Raw genomic sequence first — 15,830 nt, 5'->3', positions numbered from 1 at the left:
TAGGCAGGGGTATAAGTGCTGGGACATTTCAGCCTGATGTGGAATAGCTCTCACAGCCAGTATTCACTCCAGAATTCTGAGCCAGGATGGCCGAGGTTTCATCAGGCCTGCTTTAAAGTATAGCTTCTCCCTCAGCCCAATTCTGCTTCTCCCCACATCCATAGTTGTTGATCCTAAATAGACATTTTTCAAACAAAACTATCTCAGGGTCAGATTGAAGAAATAAACCTGTGATGATTAACTCTATTTATATTACTTTGAATGCTTATAAATAAGAATTTAAACTTCAAATCTGATATTTTACAACTTTGACTCATAAGAATTACAGTTTCATAAGGCTTAACCTAATATATCACAATTACAATGAAATATCCTCAGAAGTGATATTATATCATAATTATTAGCAGGTACATTCATGAGTTATAACTCTATATTTCATATTCTTATAACAAAGTCTGCACATAGTAAAGTACTCAGAATTTTTGTTTATACAATGTTATTTTTAGGTGCTTATTACAGTGCCTGCCTGCTTTGAAATTCTGCTATTAGCTCCTCATCGCCAAACATGGGTGAAAAGGATCAGATATGTTATATTTGATGAGGTAGGTTTGGTATTATTTCTCTAGGTTGATTTCCTAGTGTACATAAGTGCTATAATGAAGATATTTGGTGCTTCAAGACATTTGTCCCTTTGCATAGAGTTCAGGTTGTGGGGGGGTACTTCCTTCTAAATGGTTTCCTCAGTAACTCATACGTCTTTTGTCTCCATTTTCCTGTTGTGACTCAATAGGGGATGTCGGTATATGCTGCAAAAGTCTGTAACAAGGTAGAATTAACCACCATGGCGTAAGTTTTCCTGGTAGAGATTTCAAAATCCAATCTTTGCCCTCGAAATCAAAGCATTTTGGTCTCTAACAATGATAGCAGTTATGTGAGTTATTTTATCAGTCATCGACACAACAGAAAACAAATGGCACAGTCAAAACACAACAATTCAAGAAGAGAGTTTTCCAAGTGTGTGTGAGGGAAACTAAAGGTTAGTACAGTAATTCAGGGCTAGTAACTTACCCCTATGCTTAAAGGGACAAGTCAAAGAAGAAGTTACTGAGATGCAAAAAGAGACTCTGAAGTAGCCACATTGTGAGTACTTACTTAGTTGAGGGACATAGCTAGTTCAAGGTAAACTTTCAGGAAGGGATCCAGTGAAATAAAGACCTCATTCTCCTCACATCTCCTGATCCCTTGCCAAGGCTCTCCATTGGCCAAGTCCAGGGGAACCAGAGAGCTCTGGAGTCACTTTAAAGTAATCTCTACAGGTCCGTTTCCCTGGCCAAAGAGAGCAGGATAGAAAATAATGGAGAATTATAGGGACGAATGGAAGATATTCGTAACATTTCTATAGTATTTATAAATGTTATGAAATTTTATAATATTTATAAATGATATTTATAACATTTTATCCTTATATTTTATTTTATATTTTTATAATTATATTTAATAATACACTTAAAATATATTTATATAATATAAAATATATGTTAATGTTATATATAAATATATATTAAATATTTATATATTTGATTTATATATTATATATTTTATTTATATAATATAGATTTATATAATATGTAATTTATATATGACATATATTTATAGAATTATATATTATATTTATATATTCATGCAAAGCATATAAAGCATATTATATTTATTAAATACTATATTATATATCCATTTTATATAATATATGTTATATATTTATTTATATATATACAGAGCAAGTGGGCTGGCATGACTGATAATGGCAGTAAGGCTGTAGGAGGGCAACCCTGGAGTGGGCAGTCAGTGAAGTCCTTCTAATGGAGTGACATTCGCCTGAACTCTGTAAGCTGAAAAGAGAGGGTTAAGCAGAGGGAATGATACATGTGAAAGCTCTGGGGTAGGAAAGGTGTGTTCAAGGAACACAGAAAAGTCCAGTATGTTCTAAGCAGAGGGGGAGCACTATGGGGCAGAATGACTTGATACGAAGCTAGAGAGGCAAGAGGGGGCCAAGTTATGTGAGGTATAATGTACACCCTGTTAAGGAGTTAACATTCTGTTCCATATGCAAAGGAAGATATTGAAGAAATTTAATTAAGGACATGGACTGATCTAATTTGTCTTTTAGACATATCATTTTGGCTGTGATTAGAAGAATGTAGGGGGCACTGAGGGAAGCTAGGTGGTGGGGGATATTGTAGTAGTGCAGCTGAGACGTGATGGTGGCTCGGGTGGCAGTAGACATGGAGAGAAGCGCATAGATTTGAAAGAAATTTTTGAAGTAAGAGAAAGAGGAATTATTGATGGATTGGTTATGGCGATTGAAGAAAATTTGTGTCACGATTTGCCATCACCTAATTTGTGGATATTTATATAAACTTGGCCTGGTAACATGAAACTATGTATGATGATTTGAGCTTCTGTGTCTTATTTTCATTTGCTATTTTAAAATAAGCTTTTTAAAGGAGAACTTTTTTTCTTTAATAGGTCCATTGTCTTGGCGGAGAAATTGGAGCAGAAGTCTGGGAGCATCTCCTTGTCATGATCCGATGTCCCTTTCTGGCTCTTTCAGCTACCATAAGTAACCCGGAGCATCTCACTGAGTAGGCATTATGTTCCAATTTGGATAAATGCTTTTCTATTTTAAATTTTATACTTTCTATATAGGTTCTGAAGAGTTTCATAACTTTCTGGTGAGTTTATTAACTTATCTCTGGCTATTCAAGCAACAGAGCATCTACAGTGCCTCCTGGCAGGTGCTGAGAAAGGCCACACTCAATAAAGGAAAATCAAGGACTATCCCAGCCAGATCTGCCATTGAGTAGAAAATTTCTTCCGTTCGTCCAAAAAAGTTCACCAGCAGTGATAGATCTATGTTCCTTTTTTTTTTTTGTCCTTGAGCAAGAAATAAAAAATGAAATAGTATAATGACATCCCCTGCCACAGACCTTGAGATTTCTTCTATTGTCCCACTTTGTAGATGTTTAGAAAGATAGCAAAGCCTTATTAATTGAAAATCCCATAACATTTTGTCATTGGGATAGATTTTGCCTTGTTGCTATAACAATTATAGCAAAGGCTACTATGTGCCAGGCACTATGCTAAGTGTTTTGCAAATAGTAATTTATCTTAAATACCCAACAGCCCTTATGATTTACTATTTCCATTACTACTATTAAATCGTATTTCTATTACTACTATTATTATTTCCATTTTTATGGAATGCAGAATGTGGGAAATGAGGCACAAAGAATGTAAATGTAAATGTGACTCTCAACCGAGAGCCACGGACAGCGGTAAGGAGGCTGGGATTCAGTCTCAGGTAGTCTGCCTCCAGGGCCTATTCCTTTAAGTACAATTTTTAAATGTCACAGGAATAGTACTATATTACTGCCTACATAATATGTAAATTTATTTTTTAAGGTGGCTACAATCAGTAAAACACTACTGGAAACAAGAAGACAATACAATGGGAAAAAATACTGCTTTTAAAAGAAATGCTGGCCGTTATGCCAATTCTCCCAAAGATTACTTCCAAATAAAGCAATCATATAAAGTTAGACTTGGTATGTTTGGAATTTTTCTTTTACTTGAAAATCATTGCAGTCCTTATGCGTCCACTGATTTGGAAATTCTTGCTCTTCATTGTTAGTGCTCTATGGAGAGAGATACAATGATTTAGAGAAGCATATATGTTCAATAAAACATCATGACATTTATTTTGATCATTTCCACCCATGTGCCGCACTAACAACGGATCATGTAAGTAATATTTTAGCCATATTTGTTCTGTGTAATATAAATTACTTGTATATATATTATAATTGAAAAGCTGCCTAGTTGATTCTTAAGAGAATTGTAGTATAGATACTTTATAACAGATATTTAACTTTATTCTTTATTTTGTATATTGAATGTATTTGACCTATAGCATAATATAAATTTAAGGTGTATAACATGCTAATTTGCTGTATTTATATATTATAAAATAATTGTAATAGCAATAGTTAGCACCTCACATTATATAATTATACTACAATATTACTGTCCATATTTATTATGCCATGCACTAAGTCTCTCTGTTGTAGTTACTCATTGCAAGTTTATGCCTTCAAACAACACTGATCTTAACCTTCCCACCTCACATTCCCTGAAAACCATCATTTTACTGTGTTTTTTATGAGTTTGACTTTTAGATTCCACGTATAAGTGATAGTATGCTGTTATTTGTCTTTCTCTGCCTGACTTATCTCTGTATAACTTTGCATAATGTGCTCAGGGTACATTCATGTTGTTTCAAATGGCAGGATATCCTCCTTTCTCAGGGTTGAAGAGTATTTATTAACATTGGTTTTTAAAAAATAACAAAAATAACTTTGTAGTCTTCAATGAACCCTCAGTGGTGTCTGGATCCGCAAAGCTTGAAAATGACTAAAATTTCAACCTGAAGTTTTTTGGTTAATTTTATTTATTCTTGGACATTATCTTGCCCATTTTCCTTCTTCTCAGTACCCATGTCTCTCTGTCCACCTTTGTGACACTATCTCAGTGCACAACTCTATGTGGGGAGCTCCTAGTACATGTGAAAATCTGATCACTGCCAGTTAGGTTAAATAAGGAAAAGACATTTCACTAACGTAACAATCATAACATGATTTTTTGGTAGTGAATCAATAAAGTGGAGGTCTTAGGATATCATTTGGGGCATTGGGGTGTCTGTGGAGAAAGATTTCTTAAATTTCCTTGCATATTTCTCTTCCTTTCTCATCCTATTCTTAGGAATGACCCATTCAAGCTCTTATTACCTCTCAAAGTGATAATCAGTAGTTTGCCTTCCTTTCAAAACCTAGCAAGTAGAATATATTCCAAATTCTGTTGTCAGGTAAAACTCCTAAAACATAATTATGATCTTGCCAAGCCTTAATGGCTTTCCTTTGGAAGTGACTAAATCCACAGTTCCTTGGCTTGGCTTCCTAGGTCTTCTCTGACCTGGCCCCAAAATCTGATGTATTTTACCTGGAGGCCTTCATGATTCGTATTGTTCCTGGAGTATTTCACCACAGATGCCAAATGCCAGTTGTTCAGACCCTGTTTATCTTTTGTGACTCTTCTAATGTGAAACATCTTCAGAGTCCTTCTGTGACTTCCTTAGGTGGGTGTCATGCTCTCTCCATAGCACCTTGTCTGTATTTCTTGTATGACACCAGTTATGATCAGCTTACTGCTAAAGTTGCTTATATGCATGTCTTCTTTATCTTACTAGAATAACTCCTTGAAGACAAATTCTGTGTCCTCATGAGTTCCTAAAAAACTTGTATATAAACGGTGCTTAATAACTATATGTTAAGTAAAGATAGCCAACTTAAATCGAGCATTTACTTTGTGTTCTAGGAATTTTACGTATTTTGTCTCTTTTAACCATCACAACAGTTTTAGGATGGATGTCTTGTTAATATTCCCATTTTACAAATGAGGAAGTTGAGGCATAGAGCATTTAACTAACTCATTATTGCACCACAAGTAAGTGGTGGGGCCAGGATGCAATCAAGATAGACTCCAGAGCTTGCCCTATCATCACAGTATTCTGAATGATCTATTGGACAAATACCTGAATGAGTGCATGGATGAGAATCATTTTATAGCCTTTGGGCTATGATGCAATGGCTTCTAAAAGCAACTGAATGAATCCTAATCATGGTAATTTTCTAATAAGATTTTATTACAGAAGTTTCTTTTTTGTGTGGCAATGGCCCAATCTGAACCCTAAATAAAAGTTAAGTATGGACAAAATTCCTGTGACCTCACACCCCACACTTAGAATACAGATGATAACCCACACATAAATAATAGACTTCTTTTTCTGTCCCTTTCTCTCTGTCTCCTTTTTTCTTTCCCTATTGTCACCTGGCATTTTTAAAACAGCATAGTATTTAAAAAATTATTTATTTTGTGGAGGATGTTTCCAGGCAAGTTATCTTTAAGTAGCAATGAGTGCAGTGATTTGGAGTACCTAGCAAGATTGGTATTTTGGTCCAACTGCCTTTTGTCTGTTTTCAGTAGCTATTAATGGAGTAACTGGAAAGCAGCAGAACTGCTACAGTGTGCTCTGGCCCTGTATGACTTCTGCAAAGGTCATGCTGTTGTATGAGTCTTCTTAAGAATTCTGGACTTTTTTTTTTTTTAAGATTTTATTTATTTATTTGACAGAGTGAGAGGCAGCGAGAGAGGGAACACAAGCAGGGGGAGTGTGAGGGGGAGAAGCAGGCTTCCCGCTGAGCAGGGAGCCCGACACGGGGCTCAATCCCAGAATGCTGGGATCACGACCTGAGCCGAAGGCAGATGCTTAATGACTGAGCCACCCAGGAGCCCCAGGAATTCTGGACTTTTGCAGCAGGAATGGAGGATAAACTCAAAGGCTTGGGCATTACTAGCTGTGTGTGAAGCATGTGTTTATATAGTGTGTTTCGTATAGTAGCAGCAATACAAAGCAAGCAGACCTTTCTTGATGTTGTGTAGTACACTTCAGATTAATATGAAAGAACTCAGTGGCAAGAAAAAGCATAATAAATTATGGCAACCGAAAGAGAAGAACCATCCACCCTGATCATTGCCCCTACAGCTTCATCATAAAAATAGTTTGAGAAGGGAAGGGGTGGGACAGGATAAGTAAACTGGCCTTAATCCAACTGAGGTGAAGGATTGCCCTTCAATCCATATGAGGCTTATTTTTGGCAAAAAAGCAGAGCTTGGCTTTTGCTGCCAATTACCATGCCACAGAGGAGCAGCTGCTCACTCCTGGAGAGCTGTCAGCCCCAGGAAGTCCTTGAAAGAACTGGTGACTCTTTCTGCTCATACAGATCAATTCTTACCATTACTTGGGGCATTAGAGATGATATGGTTTGCAAAATAGGATCATACTGTAATACTACTGTGTTTACAAATGAAGGATGGTACAAATTTATGACCTTTTATTTCTTTTCCTTTTCTACGTAGGCTGGCTTAGGTTTTGCCAGTTCATTAGTTACTATGTAGTGGAGAACAACTGAATTGAATTCCCAGCTTTTAGCCACAGAGTTATTAAACCGATTTTAAAAATTTAGACTTATAAGTTGATCATTGACAGTTGAGGCATCAACCACATGCCAGGTATTTCACTAGACTTATTACATACATTATCTAACTTAATTCTTGCAACAAATCTATGGCACAAGCAGAATTCTTGTCCACTTTAGAAATGAAGAAACTCAGGCTTCTATAAAAGGCTAAGAGACTTAAGAAATCACAAGCATTCTAGTGACAGAAATAAGATTTATATCTTTTTGGGTTTTTTTAGATTTTATTTTATTTATTTGACAGACAGAGAGACAGCCAGCGAGAGAGGGAACACAAGCAGGAGGAGTGGGAGAGGAAGAAGCAGGCTCCCAGCAGAAGAGCCTGACGTGGGGTTCGATCCCAGAACTCCAGGATCACGCTCTGAGCCAAAGGCAGACGCTTAACGACTGAGCCACCCAGGCGCCCCCAAAATAAGATTTATATCTTAAAAATTATGCTGGTTTTTGGATTTATCTTACAGATAGGTTTTTTAGTTAGGCAAAATAATTTCCCACTTTCAAGTAGTATTAATAAGAGAACATAATGTTTACATTCCAAAATAACATATTCAGTTACTATATTGACATGGAGTATGTTGATATAATGCAGTCTCAAGTTCAGAGAGTTTACCCAGGTTCACAGGGCAAAGGACAGAATAGAAGATAGAATGGAAGAATATTAAAATTTTTAATTTTGTTTTAAATGTAGATTGAAAAGTACGGATTCCCTTCTGATCTTACCCTTTCCCCTCGAGAAACCATCCAGCTTTATGATACCATGTTTCAAATCTGGGAAAGCTGGCCCAGGGCCCAGGTAAGTAATAATTACACATTTAATTTGAATTAATTGTATTATAGTGGATGGTAACATTGCTGTTCAGAAAGACAAAGTCTCACCCTTTCTGGTCATATGCATCTAATCTTTTAAAATTATAGATAGTTTCCAAAATAAAATCACCCCTTCTCAGATCTTCTTGCTAACATATTGTGTTTTATTTTAATGGGGTGTAATGCCATTGAATTCCTGAAGATATTACTTCTTTCAATTTCTGGGATGCTAGGATATTTTAGTCTTCTTTTACATCTTGGATTCATATTCCTTCATTTTCTCATTGTACTCTCCTTTTCTCTTTATGCCCTAGTTGCTGTCTGTTCTCATCTTCTATTTGGTAAAAAGACATTCGATAGTCTGTACTCTCCAGAAGCTTGTAATTCTGTTAAATGAAATGCATAATTGAGAAACATCTTTGGATTTTCTTGCGTGATTTTATTTAATTTTGTGGCATTTCTTTTCAAGGAGCTCGATCCAGAGAAATTCATTCATTTTAAGAATAAAATAGTTGTTAAAAAGTTGGATGCTAGAAAATATGAAGAGAGCTTAAAGGCAGAATTCACAAGTTGGATTAAAAATGGCCATACTGAGGAGGTAATTTCCGCATGTTTTTGGCAAAACCCTATGTTCCTTGTTTTCTTAGTTGCATTGTTGCCATCATCATCATCATCATTATTATTACTATTATTATTTTAGTCTTCAACTTAAAGTTTAGGACTTTAGGCCGAACTGAAAGTCTAGTATTCTGAGATAGAACAGAAAGAGGAAAAGGAAATTGCTCTTTGTTTAATCCTCTGTGCTTTCTCAGTGTTACAACAGACAAGAACAGAGGTGTCACTATCCACAGTTAGTGTTCTTGATGCAGTAAGAGATTGAAATCATAGTAACAGTAGCTCAGAAGAATTTTTTACTCCTTTATCATTTTTGGCTTGGGATTTTTTTCTTTTGTGATTTTTAATTCAATTTGTGGGAACTATTTGTGTATTAAAACCTTCACCTGGGGTCATGTAAGTTTTGCATATTTATATTAAATAAGTTGAGGATGGTCTTTATATTTCAAAGTTTGCTTTATTGTCACACATTGAGGTTTCTCATTTTGGGTGAGTGACATATATTAGACTTTCTCATTTGAGTTTTTTCCATTACATTTTAACTTAAGTAATCTCCTCCCATTCAGAAACATAATTAATTTACATTTTCTTCCATTTATTTTGTCATTTAAAAACATTCAGTTTGAAAGTGGTTTTTTTATACATGCCATGGAGAAAAACTGATTTACCCCAACTTCTGCTGTAGTGGTACCAGCAATCATTTACTGAACAACCTCTTTCTGACTGATTTGTGGTGCCTTACATAAATGCATGTTAAATTGCATATATGTGTGCATGTATATATAGTAATCTTTTTGTTTTTGTTGTTCCATGGTGTATTGATTTGTATATTTCTTTGATGGTTCTTTAAAAAATGTTATATTTTCATAATTATTTTATTATATTTTATTTTAAGGAAGCACAGAAATATAGATTAGACAACTATGAAAATACTTTAGCCAAAAGTAGTAATTCTTTTCTTTATTATGCAGAATTTAAAACTAATAATTTTTTTATTCATTGCTACAGGCCAAAATGGTTCTGAGGAATCTTAGTCCTGAGTCAGTTTCTAGTTCAGAAAACATGATAAGAATGTTTCCACTTCTCGTTGAAAAGCTAAGGCAAATGGAAAAGTTACCGGCATTATTTTTTTTGTAAGTCATTTAATTTAATTAGTTTTTGTTTGTAATTTGTATCAGGCTTATTCTTTTAAGTTGAGGAAAATGACACAAACTTCACTGTTGTAATAAAGTATTCATAACTATTTTTGGTGCTCATTTGTTATCAGAATGCATATTTAAAAAATGCACCTTTCTAGTTCAAAAAATATTTAGTTCTTAAAAAATATCAGTTCTTAAAAAATATTTTTACTTGTGCTATTACAAATTACTACCTTTGAATAGTTTCCTACTCCATTTTTTATCTTTTTACTGTAAACTATTATATTTTTATTTAGGTCTTGTAAATTTCCAGTAACTATTGAGGTTCTTGGCAAAAATAAATTGAATGTTTACACATACAAGTATCCCACATAAAATTAAAGTATCCTTACAACATGCTAGCATATTTATTGGTGGGGTATTTTATTGTTTTTAATTCACAGTTATGAGAACTGTAACTTAGAGACACTGCTATCTTGCTAAAGTTTATATGCTATAGCATAAAAATAGCTTAAAATTGAATGTAATCATCCAGTTTTGGTGAGGCATAAGTTATACCAAAATATATTCATTAAATGGATAGTACTCTGTATCCTGGATTAACTTTGATCACATAGTCTGGGATCAGAATAAAATGCTTTCTTTATTTTAGAAGATTTTAAACTACTTTCGGTCATGGAAGTTTAAGTAGGCCACGGATATAAACAAACAAACAAACAAATAAATAAAGGTTCATTATCTTGTTCATCTGGCAAAGTTTAATGAAATTTTTTTACACATAAATAGACATATAGTACTGAATCATTATTGGTGATATACATTTAAAATAATGATGATAATTAAACATATGGTTGTGTTTGGAACTTTTGGAGATTGCAATACAATTGTTCCTTTTATCTGTGTTGTTGGGACAAGGAAAATAAATTTCTGAACTACCAAGAAGTTACACAACTCACCTACTTAACTTTAGAGCATGGCTACAGATTTTAGAAACAAACACAATTTTGTGTATCTGAGATATTCCTGAAAGCCTAACTGCAAAATAGAAATCCAAAAATAACTATTTATTGTTCATGCACACGTAAATACTTAAAACATTTAAGAAGTAAAATATTTTCACCCAATGTGTGAAGGAAGTCAAGAGTTACAAACTTCCAGGTAAAAAATAAATAAGTCATGGAGATGTAATGTATAGCATAGCTACTATAGTTAATAATACTGCATTGCATATTTGAAGGTTGCTAAGAGATTAGTTCTTAAAAGTTCTTATCACAAGAAAACAAATTCTGTAGCTATGTGTGGTAACAGATGTTAATTAGGCTGATTGTCGTGATCATGTCACAACATATGCAAATATTGAATCATTCTGGTGTATACCTGAAATTAATATAATGTTGTATGTTAATTGTACTGCAATAAAAAAAAAAGGGCAGGGTACAATAGAATGCATAGTGTTTTGTGCACCTGTAAAAGCTTCTTTGGAAACTATACCTAGGAGCACGATCACTGTATTTTGTAGTACGGGAAAACTAATGCGATAAATGGAACATGACTTTTTTTTCTAATGTGGCTTCTTAACGTATGTCCCATCAGTAGTTCATGAGGTTCCCATTTAGACCTATCATCACAAGCTTGTGGGATTGTCATTCTGTTTCTGTAAAATCATGTCTTGCTACTGTTGTAATTTGCATTACTCTGATCAGTACTGAAGTTGAGCATTTCTTTCAAGTAATGGTCTTTTAACTTTAATTAAAAATTAATGTTTAATTTTGATGCATTAAAATTCATCAACACTTAAAAAAAGGAGAAAATGTTTCACAAAAGCATCATAGATTTAATTTTGCTTGAGGAATTGACTCTTGGCATGTCTTGGACTTTTGGGCTCTCTGCAGAACATACTGTGAAAATCCTTGGTCTTATGCAGTTTGATTTAATCCTAAGTAGCCCCAGATCATCAATAAATCAGGATTTTTTTAGGGCTCAATCTGTACATCTGAGAGCTTATCGAATAATGATTGTCCCTGTCAGCCTTCTCCAGTTTGGTCTCTAGAAAAAAATGTGTGGAGCACGTTTAATGTTTAGTGACACTATCAGTGTGTGCTTAAGAACACACATTTCACGATCAGGCCCAATTGGGATCCTACCTCTGCTCTCAATTAGTATGGCACTTCTAGACAGCTCCTTAATGGCTTTGAACCTTAGTTTCTTTATTTGCAAAACGAGGTGATAAAAATTGTAACGCATAGGGTTGGGGTGAGAATTAAATACAAATAAATTACGAAAGCCCTTAATGCAGTATTACAAAATGATATTGACAGAAGTCCAATCTTGATCACATTCATTCTAAATAGGTTATCAGAGAGACTTAAGAGGAAGAATTATTTCCAAGTGATCTAGATTTTAAACACGAAGTACTATGATGAAAATTATGCCGTTTCATACAGAATGTACACCTAGATGAAGTAAATTGCATTAAAATAAAAAAAGAAGCAACATGATTTCATGACTAAGAACATGGGCTTGGAGGCCAGATTCTGCCACATACAAGCTGTGGAATCGTGGGCAGATCACTTAATCTGTTTATATATATATATCCATTTTCTCATCTACAAAATAGGGATAATAATAGTGTTTTCCTCATAGGGTGATTCTGAGTACAAAATGGTTTAATATATTTATGATTTGGATACTTATATTTATGGTACTTAGAGTAGCGTCTGAAAATAGCATGTTTAAGTGTTAAGTGTTTACTAACTTTATTATTTTATTGTCTACCATATAAAATTTCTTGCCATGTGGCATAGACTGCCATTTATTTAATCCTTACTTTACTAGTATACCAATTTGTTTACTTTTCATCTGGTCTCTGGAAAGAAGTAGTCACAATCCAAAAAGTTAGGGTGAGAACCCAACATTGTCTCCATTCCTGCCTAAGAGCAATATTTTACTGTTTGATCTCATTTATATATAGAATCTTAAAAAGCTGAACTCATAGAAACAGAGAGTAGATTGGTGGTTACCAGGGTCTCAGAGGGTTAGGGATGAGAGAAACGGAGAGATGTTGGTCAGAGGGTACAAACTTCCAGTTATAAGATGAATAAGTTCTGGGGATATAATGCATAGCATGGTGACTATAGCTAACAATACTGTATTTTATCCTTCAAAGTTGCTAAAAGGGTAGATCTTAAATCTTCCCAGAATAACACACAAAAGGCAACCACAGGAGGTGACGGATGTGTTAACTAACCTTATTATGGTAATTTGTGATATGCAGAGGTATCAAATCATCATGTTGTACACCTTAAACTTATGCAATGTTACATGTCAATTATATTTCAATAAAACTGGAAAAAAGCAAAGGAGTCTCTAAAATTCACAAAAGATTTGTGAAATCCAAACTTACGCATAAATAGATAATGCTAAGGGCCTTTGATTCCATCGGGGGGAGACCTAAATATGAGTGGAATTTAATACAAGAGCAACTACAACAACAATTCAAATAAATAAAAGAGCATAATTCTTTTTTGTTTTTAAACTTCTTTTTCTCATCTTGGTTTTGGGGGGGGGCAATCCATTTTCTGTATATAAATAGAGAAAATCCATTGTTCTCTGTCCCTTACCTGTGGAGTGTCTTACCTACTCTTATAGGAGAAATTTCCATGGGCTGTAATTGCTGTTGCCTCACGGGTAAGGTCTATACAAGGAGGGCAACTTACAGTTTACTGTTAAGGTAGTTAATAAGGAGTCTGCTGACCCAGAATACCTTGTGTGTGTATTCAGGATAAAACTCATGAAGTTAGATATTAAAAGCTCAACAGGTATATGTCAGGATGTTAAAAGTAGAAGGAAATATGATTTGAATTTTATTTATGATACTGTTTTCAAGGCAAGTGGTCTTTTCATTTGCTTGTAGATTCAGCTTAAGTGATGTAGAACAAACAGCTCAATGGGTGAGACGTTTCCTGAAGCAAAAGCAGGAGAGACAAAGGCCTCCCGAAGCTGATAAAGAAGCCCATGACATGATTAATAAACTTCGAAAAGTTCAAAAATCCATTGAGAAACAAAAGACAATGTAAGTATTTAATGAAACAGATTAGTGGTTAAAGGGTTAAAATACTCCACAGGTCGAATCAGAAACATACGTTGAATGTGCTACAAAGAAGTTCTAGTTATTGCTTGAACTTATTTGCAAATTGTCTTAATTTGGGTCGGAAAATGGGATAAAGATAAGTGGTCATAATATTTATATACATATTCTTTAGTTGCATAGATGAGTCTCATTTAAGACTTCAAAGAGGCAGGACCACAGCCTATGAGCTTTGGCGGATTATGTTCCTGACATATTTATCCCTCAAAATAAGCATATGTGGGGGCGCCTGGGTGGCACAGTGGTTAGGCATCTGCCTTCGGCTCAGGGCGTGATCCCGGCATTATGGGATCGAGCCCCACATCAGGCTCCTCCACTATGAGCCTGCTTCTTCCTCTCCCACTCCCCCTGCTTGTGTTCCCTCTTTCGCTGGCTGTCTCTATCTCTGTCAAATAAATAAATAAAATCTTAAAAAAAAATAAGCATATGTGACTCCAACTCTCAGTCAGCCCGCAGAACAAAGTCAAAACTCGTTGTCTTGGGTCACAACATGGAGGTGTCATTGATTTATCATGATGTCACATAAGTGAACATCGAATGAATTTGAAAATTGAAATGCCGGTGATGGGTATTAAGCAGGGCACGTATTGCATGGTGCACTGGGTGTTATATGCAAGTAATGAATCATGGAACTTTACATCAAAAACTAGGGATGTACTGTATGGTGACTAACATAACATAATAAAAAATTACTATAAAAAAATAAAATGAACATAAATGGATTACACAAATTAAAAAAAAAAAAGAAATGTCAGTTCTATGCTTGCCAGAACTTTGCTTTTGACTCCTCTTCCTTGTTCTCATGTCTAATCCTGGCAACTCTAGTCCAAGATGTTTATTGTCTCCCTATTGTTCTCTCCATCTTATTTGCTGCCTGGTGTAGATGCTCATTATGTCTTCCTTGAATGATTGCAAAGGTCTTCTTTTTAGACTCCAGAGCCTTAGGGTTCACTACTCTCCAGTGTAGCTAACAATTACTCTTGCTAACATTCAAATTGATTAAATTATTCAATGTTCACTATTCTTTCTTCCTTCTTCTTTGCTTCAACGATAAAGTCTAAATTTTTTGGATGTTGTTGGTATGCCAGCAGGTTTTGGGCTTTGCCCTACTTTTCCAGTTTTACTTCCTACCATTCCCCTCTAATAATACTCAGCATTTATGGTTCTTCTTACATGACCTGTTCTTCTACCTCTATGTTTTTCCATGATCTGACCCATCTGCTTTAAGTACACTCCTTTCTGATTGCCCTCAAAGCTTACACTCATAATTTTGCTATCTCTTCTCTGAATCTTGCTGTAATTCCCCAGTTAAATTTAGTAATCTTTTTTTCTGTGTTCCTGTTACATATTCAGTATTTAGTAGATCAGCTATTACAATACACTACTGTTATTTTTCACTTGTCTTTCTTTTTCCTACATTATTAGTATTTTCCTCTTTTCATCTGCAGTGGTCAGCACATTGCTTGGCAGGGAATAGTCATTTCATAAATATTTTTAAATGAATCTGAGCATTCAAACTCAGATATTTCTTCAAAGTAGACATAACTTTTACAGCTCCTCTGATTCAGATTTCTCAAATTCTAGAGCAAGCTGTAATTTGCTGCTGACCTTTCTGCTTATCTTCCCTCTGCCTCTTGTGCTGTTTCCTTGGAAGTAGTGGGAGGTGAAGAGCCCAGACAGGGACAGCGTAGGAAGTATACCAGCCCCCCTTTTTTTAAAGATTTTATTTACGTGTTGGACAGAGAGAGACAGAGAGAGGTAACACCAGCAGGGGGAGTGGGAGAGGGAGAAGCAGACTTCCCGCTGAGCAGGGAGCCCAGTACAGGACTCTATCCCAGGACCCTGGGATCATAATCTGAGCCGAAGGCAGACGCTTAACAACTGAGCCACCCGGGCGCCCCTATAAACCGATCTTTAGACAACTTTTCTTCAGGGCACTAGGAGCCATCATTTCAAATTGGATTAGTGACC

General features: G+C 35.1%; 1 protein-coding gene across 3 annotated transcripts in view; it reads left to right on the top strand.

The window, feature by feature from the left end:
• Positions 1–15,830, top strand: part of DDX60 (DExD/H-box helicase 60) — a 110,720-nt gene that overhangs the window by 42,002 nt on the left and 52,888 nt on the right. For all 3 annotated transcript variants that reach the window (XM_040626426.1, XM_008685617.2, XM_040626425.1), the window contains 8 exons: positions 507–602; positions 2,527–2,642; positions 3,463–3,605; positions 3,692–3,801; positions 7,840–7,944; positions 8,428–8,556; positions 9,582–9,706; positions 13,626–13,784. In XM_040626426.1, coding sequence (XP_040482360.1) covers positions 507–602; positions 2,527–2,642; positions 3,463–3,605; positions 3,692–3,801; positions 7,840–7,944; positions 8,428–8,556; positions 9,582–9,706; positions 13,626–13,784 — 983 coding nt within the window. The remainder of the gene's footprint in view (positions 1–506; positions 603–2,526; positions 2,643–3,462; positions 3,606–3,691; positions 3,802–7,839; positions 7,945–8,427; positions 8,557–9,581; positions 9,707–13,625; positions 13,785–15,830) is intronic.

This window comes from Ursus maritimus, unplaced genomic scaffold (assembly GCF_017311325.1).
Source record: "Ursus maritimus isolate PB19 unplaced genomic scaffold, ASM1731132v1 scaffold_11, whole genome shotgun sequence".
NCBI lineage: Eukaryota > Metazoa > Chordata > Mammalia > Carnivora > Ursidae > Ursus > Ursus maritimus.
The sequence above is the reverse complement of the archived record's forward strand: the minus strand, read 5'-3'. Positions and strand labels throughout refer to the sequence as shown.